Raw genomic sequence first — 20,000 nt, 5'->3', positions numbered from 1 at the left:
TGTGTGTGTGTGTGTGTGTGTGTGTGTGTCTTCGAAGTAATCTGTGCATGGTTGTTTGTGTGTGTGTGGCTGTGTGTGTCTGTGTGTGTGTGTGTTTGTTTGTGTGAGTGTTTGTATTTCTTTTTGTGTGCCTACATGACCTACTGGAAGAGCGACTGTGTGTTTGTGTGTGTGGTTCCGTGTGCGCATGACTGACCGGATAAGTGACGTGTGTCTGAGAGTGTCTGTGCGTGTGTGTGTGTGTGTGCGCTTGACTGTGACTGGATCAGTGACTGTGTGTGTCTGCGTGTGTGTGCGCATGACTTTGACTGGATTAGTGTGCGTGCGCGTGTGTGTGTGTGTGCGTGTGCGTGTGTGCGTGTGTGTGTGAGCTCCACATCCTTATTGGACGGGGCCTCAGCTGGCCCCCAGCTCCCTGGTGGGAGTCAGTCCAGAGTCACACAGGAACCGCTGGCTCCGTTCTGCTATTGGCCAATATGCCCCGCAGGGCACGGAGCCAGATGACTGAGTGAGTGAGTGAGTGAGTGAGTGAGGGAGGGAGGGAGGGAGGGACGGAGGGAGGGAGAGAGGGAGAGGGAGAGAGGGGGAGATGCACAATGCTCTTGCTCTCTACTCAACCAGGTGCATAATGTCCTTACACACACACACACACACACACACACACACACACACACACACACACACACACACACACACACACCACACACACACACACACACACACACACACACACACACACACACACACACACACTCAGTGGTTGCGCCATGTGTTTTCAGGTGGAAAATCCGGATTGACTTTTACTCTACTTCGCTGGGCATCACTATTAGGCTGATTTGTTGTTTGGAAGTCAGCAGAATCTCCACAGTTTCCCAGAGGAATGCAAAACAAAGGATAAATGCGGTTATCCATTGGAAAAAAAACACAAATAAACTCTGGAACGCTTCAAACTTAAAACGGGGTGGGGGGGGGGGGGGGGGGGGGGTTTTGTCCGTCCGGGTAACAGGTGGGAATCCTATCACAAAGCTCTTTGCACACCCAGACTCAAGGCTTGTGCAAACAACTTTGCATTTCCTCTGACTTGTACACACATTAAAAAACAAACGTTCCCACGCTATAGTCGATTTGCCGCGTCAGACTCCCCTCACCTTGAGTAGGCCCGCGTCCCTCGAGAACCACTCGCACACTTACACGCTCACAAACTAAAACGCTGCGAGCGTTTCCTGGGACTCACTTACTGAGTCCGGAGTTTCCCCCCCGTCTTCAAGAAGCTACTCTCTGGCGTCTCTGGAGGTGTTCGGCTTGTGTAACAATGAGCTATTGTACGACTGTCCATGCCCCGACCTAGCCTTTTTTGTTTTACAGTCCACGTGTCTCCTCTTCTGGAAGGAGTGTACTTCAAACACACACACACACACCCTTTCATGTACATTGACCTTGCATTGATGCAGACCATGTGCTGAATTACCATCCTCATGCGTTCACGTGTGTGAATGGGTTGCCGATGCATGGTGTGTGTGTGTGCGTGTGTGTGTGTGTGTGCGTACGCACGCACATATACCTACGTCTGCCTCCACCCGGGTGTAGCAGACGTGGGATTATGGTTGTGGGTGTACGTGTTGAGCTCCACACACACACACACACACACACACACACACACACACACACGATGCCTTTGACGGTTGTTTTGCTGTACCATGTAATTTACTGCCGGGCGACTATATTTAAGACAGACATCTGAGTCTCAGCTCAGCGGTCGGCACACTCAATCTCATCGTCCATCCCTAAACCCCCCCCTCTCGCCCCCCCCCCCCCCCCCCCCTTCCTCCTCCACATGAAACGCCGGATGTGGGGGATGTTGTTGTTTAGGCCTAGCCGGCCAGGGCAGCCGGCCCGACTTCCTCGCCGCGTGATAGGATGACAGTAATGACAGTTTCCTCTGAAGCCCCGCCCCCCCCCCCCCCCCCCCCACGCCCACGCCCCCACCTTCACTCCCTTCCTGTCTGAACCAGCCCCGAGGGGAGAGAGATCCTCTGCGAAGGCAGGAGACGTGCGTCACGTCCTACCCCCCAGTGATGCTGGAGACGTCCACAGGCCAGACAGGTCAGACCAACATTACAAGACGCTTCCTGCTAGGACCACGATTTACACTTTGTGGCGGCAAAAGTTTGCTCTACATGCAATACCTGTGTAATACGGCTCAACATTACACAATGGCACAATGACTTTTATATCGCAGTATTTGATACAAGTATGGTGATCAGTCACAGAAGCAATGTTTTCATTCTTCTCTTCAAGTAAACATTTGAGCCGTTACGCGCTTTCTCTTATCTGTCATCGTCTCTGGTGCATCTGAGACCATTGGCAGCTTATCCCACCGCGCTAGCTAGCTAGCCAGTGCGCTGCCACTCGCGCCTCATGTTAATCATCATCTCAAAATAGACTAACTGATGTCGTGGGGTTAAGGAGACGGCACTAGCAGGTTTGCACCAATTGTCAGTCTCTCTCTCTCTCTCTCTCTCTCTCTCTCTCTCTCTCTCTCTCTCTCTCTCTCTCTCTCTCTCTCTCTCTCTCTCTCTCTCTCTCTCTCTCTCTCTCTCTCTCTCTCTCTCTCTCTCTCTCTCTCTCTCTCTCTCTCTCTCTCTCTCTCTCTCTCTCCTCCCTCAGGGCTGAAGGGAACATGTTTTTTCCTGTCCAGGGTTCCTCAGGAAAGGGGGGGGGGGGTATTTTGTGACTGGCGCCGGGTAAGCTTACACACACACACACACACACACACACACACACACACACACACACACACACACACACACACACACACACACACACACACACACACACACACACACACACACACACACACACAGGCCGGGAGGGAGGGAGATCTGCCTTGCTCTATGGTTGAAGGGGAGTTCTTCCCTGCTAGCACTAGTGTTCTGTTGGACTGGGCTCGGAGCAGAGAGCATATCTCTGATCTTGTACTCGTCACCCCCTGCCCTTATCAAATGCCCTGCTTGAGCAAAGGTTCTGAGGAAAAAATGTCCGTTTTAACAATTGCCAACTGGTTAATAGTGCACGTCAATAGAGTTTCGTCTGGTTTCTTAACTCGATTTATATTGTATTATGTTGAACAAATCCGAGGTATGCGTCTTAACGGAGAGATATCAAATATCAGAGCGATAATCGTTCTTAGTGCTCAAATTAAGATACGATAATTTTGTTCTTGCCTTTCAAATAAAGATAGGATTGTTTTGTTCTTAGCTTTCGAATAAAGATATGATAATTTTGTTCTTCTGTAGTTCTGTCCAACATTACCGCCCCAAGCATTCAAACAAACAGACATGTTGCTTTAATAGGACACTTAACAACATTACGTTTGGAATATCTATCCATCGATCGCTATATATCAGGTTTCTCCCTAACAATTTAATGATGGCACTTATATCAAAATGCTCCTTCCATCACCACCTTCATAACAGGGCAGACATTTTTGACGTGGAATAACTAAAACCTACACTACCACAAAAACTACAAAACTACAAATACACGCGTCAATAATGCGTTACAACAATGCCTTTCACAATGCATTACCGGAGCTCATTGTACCAAACCCGCCCATTGTTAGATAAACAGTTGTGATTGGCCCAACCCGGACGAGGTCGTCTGAAATCTGTCTGACCAGGAGGGGAGCAGCTCCATTTGCCAGAGCAAATAAAACATGAGCTCGCACATTCGTCTGGTTCCCAGGCCAGTGGTATTGAAGAGGACGCGAAGAAAAACACACACACCAGAAAAGGAATAGAAAATCGTTACTGGAGATTATCAGCTAATTACCAGCTGCTTGTTATAGTCTGTAGAGCTGTGTGATATAGGAGGAGGAGGAGGAGGAGGAGGAGGAGGAGGAGGAGGAAGAGTGAGGAGAGTTGGTGCGTGATGAAAGAAAAGTCGAGGCGCTGTCGGTAAAGACGAACTAGATGCACCATATGCGGCAGAAACATTTTATACTTTCAAGTGAGTTCATCTTTTCAAAATTAATGTACACAGATGGACGGTGCGTGAACAAGGACATGCCAATTACAGTTTGTTATGGTGCCACCAAATGGAAAAAGTTAACGGCACCAGTAGAAACGTTAATCTTGAGCCTTCCACCAAAGTCCTACAAATCATGTCTCAGTGGCAGACTTATAAACAGTCCCCAGGAACATTTATAAACTGTTGATACTCGTTTCAAGAGTGGAAACGGGACATTGTGACGTCATCGCACTTATTATGGCGAGCTGGGCTGTCTCTCCTGTTTCCTGTTAATCCCCCCCCCCCCCCCCCCCCCCCCCAACCCCCCACTCCCGTCCCCACAATTGCAGTCTAATACCTGTCTGGAGTGGCCCCCTATGGACGTATGGGAGGGAGGGCATAAAGAAGCCAGCCTTGATGGCCATAACATCCATCTGTAAGGGTCAGCCATTTTACTCCTTCAAATTAAACAGTGGGTCTCCCTGGCAACCAGAATGTAATAAGCAGGCCTGCGTGTGTGTGTGTGTGTGTGTGTGTGTGTGTGTGTGTGTGTGTGTGTGTGTGTGTGTGTGTGTGTGGTGTAAAATGTTAGTGGAAGGCTCGATAAGTTACGACTTGTTACTGGATGCTGTATTATTAAACCATAAATACGATATTATATACTAGCCCACTGACGCAGCTGGCACGCCAACAAACAACAAACTCACTGCAGGAACTTCCCCGAAAACTTTGCGACATGCTTCGGAAACCTTCCACGTTTCACGTGTGAGGGACGTTTCTATCGAGGGTCAGACGAACACCCTCTGAATCCCTTAAGGGGACGGTATGTCGTTGATTACGCCCCTCAAAGCGTCGCCCCTTCAGCCCACCCCTCCGTACGGAGGGGTGGGCTGAAGGGGCGACGGTTTGAGGGGCGCAATCGGCATGCGACGCAGCGAGACGCCACTCCGCCTCGGGGCGTGTTGTGTATTCTGTTTGGGTCGCGGGGCGACTTTGATCTCACCCCCATCTGAGGAGCCATCACATCAATAGCGGGAGAGAGAGGCGAGAAGAGAGGAGGAGGCAAAGTGCAGCGCAGAGCTCTGCAGTGATCCGGGAGGGGCGAGAGCTCAGCGCAGACGCACTCATGGCCCCCCCCCCAGCAACACCTTGTCGAAACCGCTGCGTTGTTTAGCTCTGACGATGAGGGTTGTTCAGCCTCGTCTTGAGCGCCCGCATCTCCTAAGTTGCTCTCCTTCCTCTCCTCGCTTCCTTCCCTCTCTCGCTCCCTTCCCTTTCCTCGTTCCCTTCCCTTCCCTCGCTCCCTTCCTTCCCTTGCTACTTTTCCTGGCTCTCTTCCTGATGAAACAACTCCTCACGACAGACCCGCAGCATTCAACAAAGGGTCTTCCATAAAGCAATGAATGGACGTGACTTTAAAGGAGAATTGGACATTAGCGAATGTAACAATTTAACAGCCAGACTGAGTGATGGCCGAGGCAAACCCGGAGGTTCGTGGCCCCGCGTTGAGCGTTATTATTTGCACACCAAATCGTGGATTATTCGTGTAAACAGTAATCAGTAAACAGTAATTTACTCTTCGGTCTGTTTGCGACGTGTGTGTGTGTGTGTATGTGCGCGCGCGTGTGTGTGTGTGTGTGTATGTGTGCGTGTGCGTGTGCGTGCGCGCGTGTGTGTGTGTGTGTGTGTGTGTAACGGTACTCACACATACTTCAGCAGAACTGCCTGGACTTCCATCCTTGTGGAGTTCCATCTGCAGGTGGGAGCCAGCGGATCTAAAACACACACACACACACACAAACACACACACACACACACACACACACAGACACACAAACTAGTTAGAGGGCGCTTTGAAACAACCTTGGAGATGTCATAGTGCACGCCATCCAATCAAGTGAGTAGTCAAAATAGACCTGTCTCTGTGTGTGTGTGTGTGTGTGTGTGTGTGTCTGTGCACGTGTGCGTGTGTGCGTCTGCGTGGGATTGTACGCATGCAAACACTCAAGCGTTGACAGAATCCGCCTAACAAGGCAGAATCAGCGATGCCTGCTTAAAATTCTGACATCACCAACTGATTTTGGCTCTGGTTGCCAAGGGGGGGGGGGGGGGGGGGGGGCAATCCCGTTAAGTAATGTCACACAGGTGTCTGCATTATACATGGAAAATATGTACGATTACTAATGAATCCTTCGTATCAAAGCCAGCCTGGGCCCTTCTCGGGGAAGAATGAAGCGAGGGGAGAAAAGGGAAAAGCAACAGTGCAACGCAACGCTTCATCCGCCCGAACTCCTTTGATTCGGGAATAAAAGCAGGGGTGCGGGGGAATCCGAGAGAGGTCTGATCTGAACCACAAACCCCCGACCGCAGAGCGAAAGGGGGGAAGAGGCAAGAAGGAGCAGGTAGTATTACAGTCCTGCAACCACCGGGAGTCCACTGAACTGAACGCCAAACTAGGCTCCGGAGAGAGGGCGTTGGATCGATAACACTCTCCGCAGCGCCGTGTGAGCAACGCAGATCTCCAGCAGCACATAATTGGGTCAAAAGGGATTTCTGATTCCCTACAAAGGTGGTGGGTCTAATGAACGATGGCTTAACCTTGATGTAAAGGGGTGTTGTTACAGCATGTGACAATCACAGCTCTCCTCTGACTGCGATGGACACGTCGACCCTGTTTGACCTGTCCGGTGGTTCGACGGTTGTTGCGTTCGGTCGGCTCTGTGAGTAACACACTGCATCCTCCCTCAGGGGAATCAAAGATTTGTCTTTTGACTGCGCACAATACGGCGGATATTTGTCTGGCTGTGCAGACTCAATTTTGATTGAAGTGACGTCAAATGAAAACTGTACGCTAAAAGCCCTTCGAGGAGGGCCACCTCGAACAAAGGCAGGCGTGTCCTCCCAAATAAACCATCACGATGCGAATGTAGACCGCCGTGGTGCTCGGCAATAACAACAACTGCTGCCTTCCGCCTGAGAGTGATGTCATCGTAGATTTGCGTTGCTAGGGGCGTCGCTCTCTAGGGGGCGTCGATATCTAGGGCGCGTCGATCTCGAGGGGGAGGCAACCCCTTGGAGGCGTGAATCGCTAGGGGGGGGGGGGGGGGGGGGGGCGTCGATCTCGGGGACCTTCTGCAGAAAGGAGGCGGAGTCGGAGGCGGTGCTTGCGGTGTGTTGGGCGGGGCAAAGGTGAAAGGAGGGGGGGGGGGGGAGTGGTGACGGCGCAGCGAGAGAGAGACAGAAGGAGATGGGGAGGGGGGGGGGGAGATCGGTTGGCTGTATGGGTGGGTGGGGGAGAGGGTGGGAGGAGGAGAGGGGAGGCTGTGGGGGTTACCTGAGCGTGGAGCGAGGAGGGGTAGGTGAAAGCGGGTTGGAGGGCCGGCGACAGCTCCGCCGGGTAGAGCGGGTACGAGGCCCACATGTCCTGACTGCTGGGGTACAGACCCGGCACGGTGAGCTCATCTGTGGACAGAGAGAGGAGGGGGTGGAGGAGGAGGGGGGGTGAGGAGAGTGGCTGTGCGGGCGGCGTGAAGGCGGAGGAGGGAGGAGAAAGGCGAGAGGTGGTGGTGGTGGTGGTGGTGGTTGCAGGGGCGTGGTGGTGGAGGTGGTGGTGGCCGTCTTGAAGGGGCTTCCTCGGGTGGCGAGAGGTGGAGGAAGAGTGAGGTGGAGGCGAGGGCGGCGGTGTGAGAGAACCGACTGAGTTCTGCAGTCAAGAGCATACTTTAAAACTGAATTTAAAACTGCAAACGCACACCTCCCCCCCTCCTCCCCCCTGATTCTCCAAACTAAATTTAAAGGAGTAAGCGATATCCTTCCTGCTCTGATTATGAAATTCCATGGCAAGCACGTAGAAAAATCCAGGAAAGGCTCATTCTACACTTAGTAATTTTAGCCTATTTAAGTCATACCAGCACTTTATATTCGGTGAATATTTGAATATCAGATATATTTATGTGTCCACTCCAGCGTGAGCCGAGGTAACGAAATTCCATTTGATATGTGCACTGATGGTGTGTTTATTGAACGACAATAAAGAGAGTCTAAGTATAAGTCTAAAGCCAAAGAAAGAGGCAGATTTAACAGTTATTGGTATCAGTTGAAGGGTGCATTTTTCACAGTAGACTACGTCATGAGCTCATTAAGGGCTTCCTTCCTGTTGCCAGGGCAGGGGCACCGTGAGACGACGTGGCTAGCACTTATCCAGCCAGGATCACAGATAAGGACGGCCACGATCGCTCTGGAAGAATGCACCACAGCGGGGGGGGGTTTTGGACAATGTTCAACTACCAGAGGAATGCTTAACTCTGCGCTGAAACACTCAACCTTAAGTACACATCTAATGCCGGCTTGTCTGGCGAACGCGCAAATTACCACAAAAGTGTTTGTTTTCGGTAAAAAAAACAAAAAAAAAAAACGGTTAGAAGTTCAAAGTGGTCTGTGTAAGGTTTCGTGCTGGCTGAAGATTTTGCAGATATAAATGCCTCATGTCGTGATTCATTTCAGCTCGAAGGGATTGAGTGCGACAATGAGACACATCTATCATATTATTCAGCGCTTGGCACACAGCCAAGAATGCTAAATTGGCCTCGCTACGCCGTGAAAAAAACAGAAAGGACACAATTTGGTCTCAGCCTCGGCCTACCGTAAATCGTGGCGGATAAAAGTGTCTCCTGAATGACAAAATGTAAAGTGAATGTTATAGTGCATACCAGGGCTATGAAAAGCTTCCATACGATGCACTCAAGTTACATTTAAATGTACATTTACATTTAGGACATTAAGCTGATATTTTTATCCAAAGCGACTTACAATAAGTACATTTGTCAGAAGCAAGAGAAGCAACAATATATCGCCGTCGGTACAGTAAGGATGCCCATAGAAAACAAGTGCCAAGCACTTACAATCACTAGGTTAACCCATTCCCTGTATACAACAAAGCTAGCTAGGATAAGATGCTACATGATGCTAAGTACTATTTTTAAGTGCAAGGACGTACAACATACAAGTTGCGTTATGTAGTGATGTAGAAATACACTCAAAGGGGTATTTGGAGTTCCTCCCCCCACGGGCGGGGTCGAGGAAGGGGGATTCTGTCGAGGATTATCATTAAGCGTTATTCGATTCGTCGACATCACACCTAGCCCGATCGCCGTAGGAACGAAACACGGCGATGCCGTCGGCAAACACACGAGCGCCGGTCGCTCCTGGGGGGGATTAATCCCGCTACCTCAACACTCGCGCCCCGATCCACACGGACAGCTGGAAAACCGACACACAAGTATTTGTAACATGCTATCCCCCCCCCCCAACCACCACCCCATCCCTCAACAAAAAACCCATCTGTTCCCCCCCCCCCCCCCCCCCCCCCCCCCATCTCTCACCCCGTTCAGACAGAGACATTGAAAGACAAAACTCTGCTAATAGGCAGTCGGGAGAGGGGGGGGGGAGGAGAGAGGCGGGAGGGAGGGAGGAGCACTCACATGGGTCTCTGCTGATGAACTGGGGCCCGGGGCTCTGCTGGGACGGAGGGGGGTTGGGGGTGCCCACCAGCTTGTTCTTGGCCATCTTGGTGTTGGCCTTGGCGAACTCCAGGCGCAGAGTCTGGGGGATCTCCGGGTCGAAGCGGACCCCCTGTAGGGGGGGGGGGGGGGGGGGGGGGACAACAGAGGCAACAGAGGAGGACTTAGACTTTGTACACAAGCACTCTCTCGTTGGCTCACTCTCTCTCTCTCTCTCTCTCTCTCTCTCTCTCTCTCTCTCTCTCTCTCTCTCTCTCTCTCTCTCTCTCTCTCTCTCTCTCTCTCTCTCTCTCTCTCTCTCTCTCTCTCTCTCTCTCTCTCTCTCTCTCTCTCTCTCTCTCTCTCCCTCTCTCTCCCCCTCTCTCCCCCTCTCTCCCTCTCTCCCTCTCTCTCCTCTGTGTATTCTCGGGTCTGATTTGATTCGACTCCTCTGGGGCAAACAGATGTTGCAGGATTATTTTTGGAATGAGTTTGAGAGACAGATTCTATCACTAATAACCATGATATAGCTTTGTTCCAGAATAGACTAGGACATTTGAGTGTAAATGTGACTGTGTGTAAGTAAGTGTGTGGGTTTGTGAGACATCACGAGTGTGCGTGTGTTTGAGTGTGTGAGACGTCACGTGTGTGTGTGTCTGTGTGTGTATGTATGGTTGGTTGTGTGTGTGTGTGTATGTATGTGTGGTTGTGTGTGTGTGTGTGTGTGTATGTGTGTGTGTTTGTTGGATGAAGATATGTGACTCTGATCTGAACAGATGTTGCATTGAGGGCAGTTACAGTAGCAAACCAAACTATTTTCCTGAAAATTACCCTCATGCGCTATATCATTTCACTATAACAATTGTTTGTTTGTCTTGTTTTGGTTTCCTTTAAATTCTAAATTTTGTTCCACCAAATCTGAAAGACCATAAACGTGCAGATATCTGTCTTATTATTATTAGCCGAGTAGTTAGTCACATGACACAAGGGACCTGTCGTCTCGTTGACGTCCCTCCCCTGGAACCAATCATCATGTCCCTTGGACCCAGCCATTAATCGCACGGCGGTCCCAAACCCAACAGGCCCCGCCCCCCTACCCCGGTGATGACCCCGCATTCAGCCTGTGTAACCCAATATTGTGCCCCCACCTACACCCCCATCGCGGGCCACCCGCAGCGTCGTTACCCACCCCCGCCACCCCCTCCGCCTTCACGCCTTTATTTTGATAGGATTGTTTTTAAGAAGGGACGCAGATGCTTCTTTGCCGTCGTCGTCGAAAAAACAAAATGGCCTCAAATAGTTTCCCTTGCTTTCGAGGACAATTAAAATCGCCTTATCTTTCTATCTTATTTTCATATATATATATATAAATATTAATATACATACATATATACATGAACACACAAACAGAGCTTCCCAAGGAAATGAATTCTGGTCCGATCGATACACAAACACAATCAGAAGCTGTTTGCGGGTTTACATATGAAGCGTGGCGATCGGGCGAGGGAACAAGAGAAGAGAGAGAGAGAGAGAGGGGCTGGAGGGATCTGGGATCTACAAGCTCAAGGCCTGGTCCCCACAGGCCTAGAGAAAAGCTGAGCCGAAACAAGGGAGGGATTTGGGGTTGGATGGGGCTGATAGGGGAGGTCGGTGGTGGTGGTGGTGGTGGTAGTTCTCATGAAGGGAGGAGAATTAACTGGGATTCAGGAGGCTCATCGCTCTCCCAGCTTTGCGGCCTCCGTGGCTGCGAGGTATAATAAGTTACGAGGGCTGTAATGAGGCCTTAGGTGCTCTCTTGTTTGGAGCCGCTGTCAGGAAAACAGGGGGGGGGGGGCAGAAGAAGAATTTATAGCTTATCTTGCAATGTGCTTCATATTGTTATGTTTTGTTTTTGGGAGGTTTTTGTTTCCCCTTATTTTTTCTCCCCCTGCTAATGCCGGGGAAGAGCGATGGGCTCGGAGAGTGATGGCGCTTGAATTGAATAATGCAAATCCTGACATTGGGAAGGTAAAGCTGCATTTTATCCGGCGCATTTCCGAGAGGAAAATAGCGTTCTCCCCCGATGCCTTTCTCCCCCTTTCTCTCCCCCCCCTTTTTTTTTTTCCTTCCGATTCGCTTCTCAATCCTCGTGTCTTTTTCCCACATCTCAATATGCAGATAGATGTTTGTGAAGAACCTGGCTTATCTCCATATAAACCCTCGGGACACAGACCCTCCTTCCACGAAAACAAGCGTGTTGTACAATTCTCAGGCCCCACTGACTGCCTCTCCGCAGAACCACAATAGAACAGATTCATAACAACATGATCATTTCCATTTTTCACACTTTCTCTCCACGCTCCCTCGCCTGCCTTTGAGGAACACCTAAAATAAAAACAAACACTCAAGCCTCCCGTGATTGAGATTTGACAGGTTTGGGCGTATTTTTGCACAAAGAAGTTACTTTGGTCGATTTATTTTTTTATTGTTGCCGCATATTAATTAATGGCCCCTCGATCCATTTCTGTGATTCATGTTAAAAAAAGAACCGCGTTTAGTCTTGAGCTCGTACAAAAGTACGATCAGACTACGGTGCGTTCAAAGCAGGCCGGCGTCTGCGTTGAGCAGTGTCTGCTCGTTAAGGCCAACCGTCAAGGCACTTTCTTGTCTGTTTCTTCCCAAGAAACATTTGAAAAATAGGTGAGATTAGAAATCAAATCCTGGATCAGTACGGTCTATTTTTAAAGCACTTGAAGACGAGCACAAACAACCCTGCGAAAAAAAACCCTGCAACTTGGCCTTGGAAGCTCTGTTCAGAAAGCTCTGCTTGATGTCTCACACTTTGATCATTAAAAAGCTGGCTTCCTGCGGCTCCCGCTTCTCAGCGATGCACGCCGGCGTAAGAAACTGGGGTTGTTTTGGCGGGCTTTCGGGCGTCGCGGCTCGCTACGTCGTCCCGCAGAACCGACCATCCCAAGACAGAGGTTAGTGAGTGAGTGAGCAGAGGCTTACACTCAAAGTGGTTCGGATTGCATCTCCGTCTCATGAAGGAGCAGGTAGGCAGGCTCTGGGAATGCCTTCAAGATGGGTGGCGAACGTTTGGGGGGTTTTTGAACCCGGTACCTACCCCCCCCCCCCCAGACGCTAGACTAGACGGAGCTGCTCCCCGGTAGAGCATGTTAATATCTATCTGGATCTAACCGGATCATGAGATAATGCGATTCCCCGGGCGATTCGAGAGAGAGGGGGGGGGGGGGGGAGAGAGAGGGGGGGGGGAAGAGAGAGAGTGAGAGAGAGAGAGAGAGAGATGGGGGAGAGAGAGATGGGAGAGAGAGAGATGGGAGAGAGAGAGATGGGAGAGAGAGAGAAAGAGAGAGCAGTGGAGCGGAGTGAGAGAGACACTTACGTTCAGGGCGTTCTTCGCGGCCTCCGCCTCTGACCGGCTGTCGAAGCTGACGAAGCCCACCGGCTGGGGAGAGGGGGAGGAAGAGGGGGGAGATCAGAGAGACAGGAGAGGGGAGAGAAAAAAATACAAGGTTTCAGGCAGACGTCTGAGTCGGCACTTCTGTCGGATTGACACAGACATGCCCCCCCCCCCCCACGAACAAAAACAGGATAAAAACATGCAAGTAAACACACGTCCTTCAACACACACACACACACACACACACACACACACACACACACACACACACACACACACACACACACACACACACACACACACACACACACACACACACACACACACACACACACAGTTCAAAAATCGGCACTGGAGGAGCAGAGGAGAAGAGGACGAAGGGAAGGGGACAGGAGAACGGCGGAGAAGCAAGGGGGTCAGTGGAGGGAAGGCCAGGGGCTTTGGAGCTAATTCCACGGAGAGACCATCGCTCATGGGATGGCGCAAGGCTCCTCCATGCCCATATACGGGCAACGGGGCAGTGAAAACAAGTGAAAAACACACAGGGAGAGGGGAGGGAGAAAAGCAGGGAAATGGAGGAACCGAGGCGGGGATGAGAGAGAGAGAACCGGCGGGTTCTGGTGTGGGGGGGGGGGGGGGGGAGATCGAGGATTAAAAGGGTCGCGAGATTTTTATGTTTTGTTTGTTAAAGATCCTGCTAAGCAAGCTGGAGTATAAACGCTTGTTCTGAATCTCTCTCCCTCTCCCTCTCCCTCCCCCTCCCCCTCTCTCCCTCTCCCTCCCCCTCTCCCTCTCCTCTCCCTCTCTCTCCTCTCTCTCTCTCTCTCTCTCTCTCTCTCTCAACTTTCAAGATTACATCACTTCTCTCCCCCCCCCCCCCCCGCGACCCAAAAGATTACCAGGGCAAAAGGCATGCGAGCAGAAGAACGAAGATAAAATCGAGTTAAAGAAATTGTCTGTTGACTAATTACTCATTAGGGACCTAAAACGAAGTAGAAGAAAACTTAAAGAACCTGAACCAAGACCCCCCCCCCCCACCCTTCCCCTCCCACCCTCCACTGGTCCATATCTGTAAAAGAAAACAAGAGAGGTGCAGGGGGGGGGTTTGGAGAGACAAAGACATACTTGAGGGAGAAAAGAGAAAAGTCACTGCTAAGACACAGCTCCCCTTCCCTGGGCCCGACTGTAAGTGCGGCTAGCTAACTGGAACACTTGCTAAGACGCTGGGAATGTGGAACCATGTGTAGAGAGGAGAGAGAGGGAGAAAACACAGACCTGAGAGACGGAGGGAGGGAGGGAGGGAGGGAGGGAGGGAGAGAGAGGGAGAGAGACAGAGAGAGAGCAAGCGAGCGGAAGAGACAGAGAGACAGAGAGGGAGAGAGACAGAGAGACAGAGAGACAGAGAAGAGAGGGAGGGAGGGAGGGAGGGAGGGAGGGAGAGAGAGAGAACAAACTATAGACGAAAGACGTCATAAGAAGCAAAGGAGCCTGAGGAGAATATAAATAGAAAGGGCCCAATAACGGAGCCATGCTTTATATGGAGAAGGCTGTGGGATCTCACGAGTGGAGAGTAGAGGTTCGGGGGGAGGGAGGGTGAGGGAGTAAGGGGGGGTTGAGGGGCAATAGATCGATTTGTTTGTGTTGCGTTGGTCGGGGGGAGGGAGGGGGGGGGGGGGAGGCTCACATGAGCAGGGTGCATGGGAGAGTCACCGAAAACCAAACAAGCCCTAGAGACGGCCGCCGCCCAGTCGAGCTCTGTCCTGTGAGAACCGAACGTCACGGACGGACGCCTGGAGCTCTGCGATGCACAGGACGGAAGGGGAGGGGGGGGGGGGGGGGGGAGGGAGGGGGGGGGGGGAGGGGAGGAGGCGGGACTTAACTTGACTTATACTGTGTTGTTTTTTTCGGTAAGACGTAAACATGCCAAAGGAGCAAGCCAAGCAAGGGTCGCATAAAACCGATCGGACCACCGTGGTTGCACTCAACGACACGTGACGCAGGTTGGGTTGGGTCGCCAATACTTCGGTTCACATTTCGGTATCGTCGCAGTGTTGGGGAAGGGTGTTAAATGTGTGCTGAAGAAGTAGCGTGGCTTATGCGAAGATGAACATGTGAGCGCTGCTACACGGTTTCACATTTTGCTCGGGGGTCGCCCTAATCGATTGAACCCTCTAAGCTCTTCCTTTGAAAGAGTCAAACGAAGCCATTCATCGATTGGCCCTGCTGTTAGGCTGTATGCTAATTAGCTCGGGGCCCGTTTCGCTAATTCAGCCCGCAGACACAGAATAATCTGAACCGCGGACACTCGCCGGCGGAGCTAATTTTAAGACCGACCCCAGCGTCCCTTCCGGGGGGAATACTCAGCCCACTCTCGTCAAAACGTTCACTTTGACACCTGAAAATTCGTTTTTTTTTTTTTACTAGTCTCCCCCCTTCCCACGCGCAGAGCGGTCCGCCCCGAGGCTTACGGGAGTGTTGTTCTCCTCTCCGAACGCCACCGGCGGGGTCCCCGCCACGCCCCGGGAGCTCCGAGGCTCGGGCTCTCCGAACAATCGGTCGCTAATTCCTCGGTTTCCACTTACTCTAGCGGAGGAGAACCGCTGCTGGCTGGGGAATAATAGCATTACCCGAGGAGAGAGAGGGTGTTGACGCACAGGGAATAGCGCGCCAGTCAGAGTACGAGTAACAGGAAGCCGCGGGGGGGAGGGAGAGGGGGCGGGGGGGCGGAGAGGGGCTTTGAACTCGATTGTTTTCAGGCCCCGAGGTTACAAGCAACAATTGTTCAACATACCTGCTTGGATGTGAGCTTTATCAAGGAGCCTTCGTACCCCTGGAACACACAAGACAAGGAAACAAAGCGTGTGAGAGTTGCACGACTGACGACACACACCAAGTCAAACGTATCCTTGGGAAAGCAGAATCATTTAATAGGAGTATTATGGCACCATGCCCGGGCTAGCTTCACAGCACGCGGATGTTAGCATGGGGCCTCCTGTTGTTTCAAAGGGGCCCACAGTGAGTAATGGATGATCCCACGCGACGCAGCGCAGGACGAACAACCGAGCATAACTAAGCATGACTTAACATGGCGGGGTCGAAGGTCACAGAGGAGTCTTTATAAAAGCCATATGGCTGCAGACGGCTGTGGCTGTCTCCTTGTGATTAAGATCTATCGCTTTCAATGCGCATGATGGATACTGCTTCGGCTTCGACCACATGTCAAGACCGTTGTGTTACTGAGCTGGAACATGGAGCGCATTTGTCCCATTATTTGCTTTAACCGGGTTCTTCCTGTGACCATTAAAGCACATTATTGCGGGTCGGGAGTCCAAAGATGAAGCCTGAAAAACCTGGTTTCTCTGTGCTGGCGCACTCGCTACGTGTGGATGTGTGGCTCACGGTTATCGGTGTGTTTGCATCAAGGGGGCTAGCCAGTGATTTTCCGTTAAGCTTCCTGTGGGATGGAGGTTCTGATTGAACTCTGTCTTTAGGCCCACAGACAGTTTCAAATCCTCAGGAGGTTCTTTCCACTGCCATTTATTCCATCGCCATTAATGGAGGTCCCATTGACTCCCGAAGGGAAAGTTTCTAAGAATAGCCGCCCCCAAACGCAATCCATCTAATACAAACAAACATACCTTAAATGGTCGGAACAGGAGATACAGCTCTCGCGGCTTGATGTCCAACGGGAGCCCGCTGACGAAGAGCGTCCGGACCTGAGGAAGAGGAGGAGACAAGACGAAGGAAGGGAGAGACGTTCATGTATTTTTCATTAACCTTCCCCGAGAGTTATAAATAGGCCAACCCTTTACCCACCTGACAGTAACCGATGGAGCCGTACAGGAAGACACAGAGATAATGAAGGAAATTAACACTCAAAATGGCCCCCGGTCCAGTCAGAAGGGTGCTGCGGGTTTGGGTTCGACACAGAGGGGGGGCTTGAATTAAAGCAGGGCATGGCTGGGCCAACACACACACACACACACACACACACACATACACTCACACACGCCGTAGCATACAAAGTCTTTGTTTTAAGTGTGTTTGTGTTCTCTTTGGTTTTAATCTATGACGGCTCTTTCCCGGCAATCCTCCCACACATCCCTGCCCTCTTTGTTACATCTGAACTTTTCAACTTGGCAGGACTACATACGAGAGCTTGTTTTCGGAGGCGAAGCACAATTTATACGTTCGCCCAGAACGGGGGCCGCTGTCGTCACACTAACGGGCCGAGGGACACGCAGAAAGACCACTCAGGAACCGACATGAAAACAACCAAAGCACTCTTTAGCGAGGTGGGGGGGTATTTTAGTCCTCAATGAGACAGAGCTGAAGGTCTGAACACAGATTCGAAACAAAAGTTGAAGCTATTTTTTTCGTCAGTGTCTTCACTTTAGAGCAACACACGTTATTGTTTGACACTTTCGGACACACTTCGTTTTTTTATTTTTTATGCTGGTTATTACTGGTTCTGCTCCCATCAACTCGCGCCCCCCCTGACAGGTGCTGATGAGGAGAGGGTGCCCGGACAGAGAGATGACAGCGAGGGTCCCCGGGTGGCTGTTATGCAGTTCATGAACTTTTATTATGTGCGCTAAAAAAAGCACGACTAATGACAGCGAATGACAGATGATGTATAGTTGGTCTCGTTGGCCGGTGGTATTTTTTTTAATTATCAGATGTGTTGAACCTTTGGTTTGAGCAGGAGACCGAGCTACAAGACCATTACATTGTATTACAATACATTGTCTTAAACAAATATCTGAAGAATTACATTCAACTAATCAATATCGTTTCTCAACACTTACAAAGTGAAAAAGTTTTTTAATAGCAGCTGAGAGGAGGAGTGTGAAACTCATTAAAGAGTCTTTTGATTAAAGCAAAGTAGTCAGTGTCTTTATTAAAACGACAGCTCTGTTGTAGGTCCAATCACAGCGGCCGAAGCTGGACCCTCTCAGGCAGCATAACCATATTTGACAGCTTTTTTTTTTTTTTTCTTCCTCTCGCAGAGCCGCTGCTTTAATCAATTTTACGATAGGGAATGGTCGCCCAGCGTGGGCTGAAGTCTAGGCTATCTTAACGATCGCTTTGATTTACAGGAGACAGTTGTTACACTTATGAGAGATACAGTAAAAAATAAAATATGTCTTTCTTTTGGCCTTTGATGGAATACAAAAAAACAACGACTTCCACAACCATCGCGATACCGTTCCACCCGCTCCAGCGTCCGATAAATCAATCCTAAACTGATCATTTCATTACATTCCAATCTCCATTTCAAAATGTGCCCATTACAGGCATGTGGGTGAATTGGATTACCACTCCTTCCCAGATTCCTCAAACCCTACTTTCAGATTTCAGCTCTGACTCAAGGTGCAAGCAGATGCTGCTAGCGCTAACGCTATACGCTATCAGCCCGCGCGAGGTGGTAACCCGATAGCAACCGCTCCCTGAGCCAAAATGGATGTTTGACGTTCAAACAAAGAAAGCTTAGCGGACCGGAGGCTAGGGTGGGGGGGGGGGGGCTAGGTGACGGTGGGGTGGGTCGGTGTGTGTCTGCTGTATCTGTACGAGGGCCGGTGCCCCCACGCCCGAGCACAAAGACCAGCGCAGAGAGCAGCAGACGCTCTCACCTTTTAGCTGTTATCTTATCTGTTATCTTCTCCGGGGCCTGGCTGTGTCTCAACCCCGCGGCCATGGCTCCTCTAGTCTCTTCTTCCCCCCCCCGGCAGCTCCGCTTAAATACGGCCGCCAAAACGGCGTGGCTCTCTCTCCATATATGGGCGCATCGCTACGCGAGCTCGCGGAGCATGATGTTAAAGATGGGTGACAGGTATTTAAGCAGAGGGAGAATTCATAGTCGCCTCATGTGGAATTCGAGATCCCCCACCAACCCCACACCACCCGCCCTGTTGAAGCTTAAAACGTGTGACATATTGTCTGGCGCCAAAAACTCTTTAATACTCAACGTCCATTCGGATGAGTGTCAAACAAAGTTCTTCATGTCGTAAATAATTACATTTACCGAAAGCATGGCAACACATCTGTCACCGGTAATGATGTTTCCACTGTGCCGCCACTGAAGCATCCCAGTAACACCTCTCACTACATATTCCCAAAACAGGGCCACAGAAAAACAAAATCCCAGTCATCCACCACCTCACCAAGGGGTGCGTCTCCCTGACAACCTAAACCATCCCTCACGGGAGGCGCAGCGCACAGGTGGAGACCAAACCCAGCGCTACGTTAGCCGCCGGCGCCGCCGCGGTGAGCTCACTCTCAACTGAACTACGGGGCCCGGTCCTAACGGCAGTTGGTTAACATGCTGCCGTCTCATTCCGGAGACTTCCTGACGTCAACTGTTGTGACATGTGATCCCTTTATTCCGGATGATTCTCCGGTCTAATGTGAAGACGGCTCGTTCCTCTCCTTTTGTGTATCTCTCATATGTATCTCTCGTGTATCTCCCATATCTCTCTCTTATATCTTTATCTCGCTTATCTCTCTTAGCTTATCATTCCTTTAGTGTATCTCTCTTATCTCTCCTTTAAGTGTATCTCTCTTATCTCTCTTGGTGTATCTCTCCTTTAGTGTATCTCTCTTAGTGTATCTCTTCTTTACGTGCATCTCTCTTGTAACATTTCAGTCCGTCTTAAATGTTTCAGAAGTTAACACGTTGCCTCTCTCGGTGAGGCATTCACGAGGCCCTAAACCTGATTGAAGGCTCGTTGTAAAGTGAGGAGTCAGGGGGCGCTACTGTGCTTTATTGGGATTTTAGTGCCGCTTATTGAGTCCTCATGACTCCGTTGCAGTATTTCCTACATACCGACGTGTCCGCGGTGCGAGCCCCCTGAATCATTGACCATTTATGGCGTGCTCACGCGGTGTCTCCATTCGAAAACAGAACCGTTGCAACCTGCCTACATCACCACTGATCTACCCAGCTAACGAACTAAGTATCTGCCTACCGACCCTCCTACCGTTTATATGTTTAGGGCCTTTAGCAGATGCTTTTATACAGAGCAACTTACAATGAGTACAGTTGTCAGAAGAAAGAGAAACAACCATACATCGCTGTCGGTAGAGAACAG

General features: G+C 50.7%; 1 protein-coding gene across 6 annotated transcripts in view; it reads right to left on the bottom strand.

Annotated features, from left to right (window-relative positions):
• The window catches only part of LOC115529498 (RNA-binding protein with multiple splicing), a 35,526-nt gene that overhangs the window by 6,423 nt on the left and 9,103 nt on the right, over positions 1-20,000 (bottom strand). The window contains exons 2-8 of one of the 6 annotated variants that reach the window (XR_003973527.1): positions 16,548-16,625; positions 15,701-15,739; positions 14,594-14,707; positions 12,892-12,954; positions 9,489-9,639; positions 7,343-7,470; positions 5,720-5,783 (exon numbers count right to left, since the gene is read on the bottom strand). Coding sequence is in view for 2 of the 6 variants with exons in the window: in XM_030338268.1 (XP_030194128.1) it covers positions 5,721-5,783; positions 7,343-7,470; positions 9,489-9,639; positions 12,892-12,954; positions 14,594-14,707; positions 15,701-15,739; positions 16,548-16,625 (636 nt within the window). In the remaining 4 variants the exon portion in view is untranslated. Of the gene's footprint in view, positions 1-5,713; positions 5,784-7,342; positions 7,471-9,488; positions 9,640-12,891; positions 12,955-14,593; positions 14,708-15,700; positions 15,740-16,547; positions 16,626-20,000 lie in introns of all 6 variants that reach the window. The other 5 variants (XM_030338268.1, XR_003973528.1, XR_003973529.1 and 2 more) reach the window with 5 other exon arrangements.

This window comes from Gadus morhua, chromosome 17 (assembly GCF_902167405.1).
Source record: "Gadus morhua chromosome 17, gadMor3.0, whole genome shotgun sequence".
Taxonomy (NCBI): domain Eukaryota; kingdom Metazoa; phylum Chordata; class Actinopteri; order Gadiformes; family Gadidae; genus Gadus; species Gadus morhua.
Note: the sequence above shows the minus strand (reverse complement) of the source record. Positions and strands in the feature narration are given on the sequence as shown.